Source organism: Stegastes partitus, unplaced genomic scaffold (genome assembly GCF_000690725.1).
Source record: "Stegastes partitus isolate 25-593 unplaced genomic scaffold, Stegastes_partitus-1.0.2 Scaffold2569, whole genome shotgun sequence".
Taxonomy (NCBI): Eukaryota; Metazoa; Chordata; class Actinopteri; family Pomacentridae; genus Stegastes; species Stegastes partitus.
In genome coordinates, this window is record NW_007580300.1 from 9,293 (window position 1) to 10,166 (window position 874).

The window sequence follows — 874 nt, forward strand, 5'->3', positions numbered from 1 at the left end:
TAGAGGCTGAGGGTTAGAGGCTGAGGGTTAGAGGGTTAGGTTAAGGGTTAGAGGGTTAGAGGTTAAGGGTTAGAGGTTTAGAGGGTGAGGGTTAGAGGCTGAGGTTTAGAGGGTGAGGCTGAACTTTGTTAAACTTCCATGGGGTTGGATTTCACGTCATAGTTTCCGTTTGTCACCTGCTCTGGACGCTGCTGCCACTTTATCTGACACGAGAATTAAATTCTGGCAAATCTTCAGCGTCTCAGTGACGACGAGATGTTCTTGTCTGGTCCAGGCTGATTTGATGTCACATCCGTAAACAAGAAGCTTAGCTCAGCGTTATTAAAAAAATAAAAAAAATTCAGTTCCTGAGTGTCCAGACTTGATTTTATCCACCTTCTTTGGTGTCTTTCAGGAACAAACACCAGATGGCGAGGAAGAGCACGTCTCCGTTTGTTCCGGGCGTCGGCGGCACTCACGCCTCCAAAGTCATGCAGTCTCTTTCCTCCACTCCCGGTAACTTCTCCAGGTGAGCTCACCTGTGTGCGTGGCCTTACGGTGTCCCATACTGTTCCTGAGCACGTTAACCTCTCTGTGTTGTGGTTTTCGCCCCCAGTGGGAGGATCCTGAGCCCCCCCAGCACCCCCACGTCTCCGTTCGTCCAGCAGTTCCAGAGGCAGCTGCCCTCGCTGCCCCCCGGGCCTCCTGCCATGACCCACGCCATGGCCACCATCCCCCACCAGCCCTCGTATCGAGCCCCGACGGACCGCATCTTCTACCTGGCTCACACCTGCCAGCCCGCCTGCCTGAACCGGGTCCGGCCGCCCAAACCCGACACGCACAGAGGAAAGAACCCCCTCCTCACCCCGCTGCTGTACGACTTCAGACGCATGAC

General features: G+C 54.9%; 1 protein-coding gene across 1 annotated transcript in view; it reads left to right on the forward strand.

Annotated features, from left to right (window-relative positions):
* The window catches only part of setdb1b (SET domain bifurcated histone lysine methyltransferase 1b), a 23,455-nt gene that overhangs the window by 9,100 nt on the left and 13,481 nt on the right, over positions 1–874 (forward strand). The window contains 2 exon segments of the mRNA XM_008305637.1: positions 307–508; positions 596–874. The exon segment at positions 596–874 is cut by the window's right edge and continues 11 nt beyond it. Of these exon segments, the coding sequence (XP_008303859.1) occupies positions 307–508; positions 596–874 (481 nt within the window).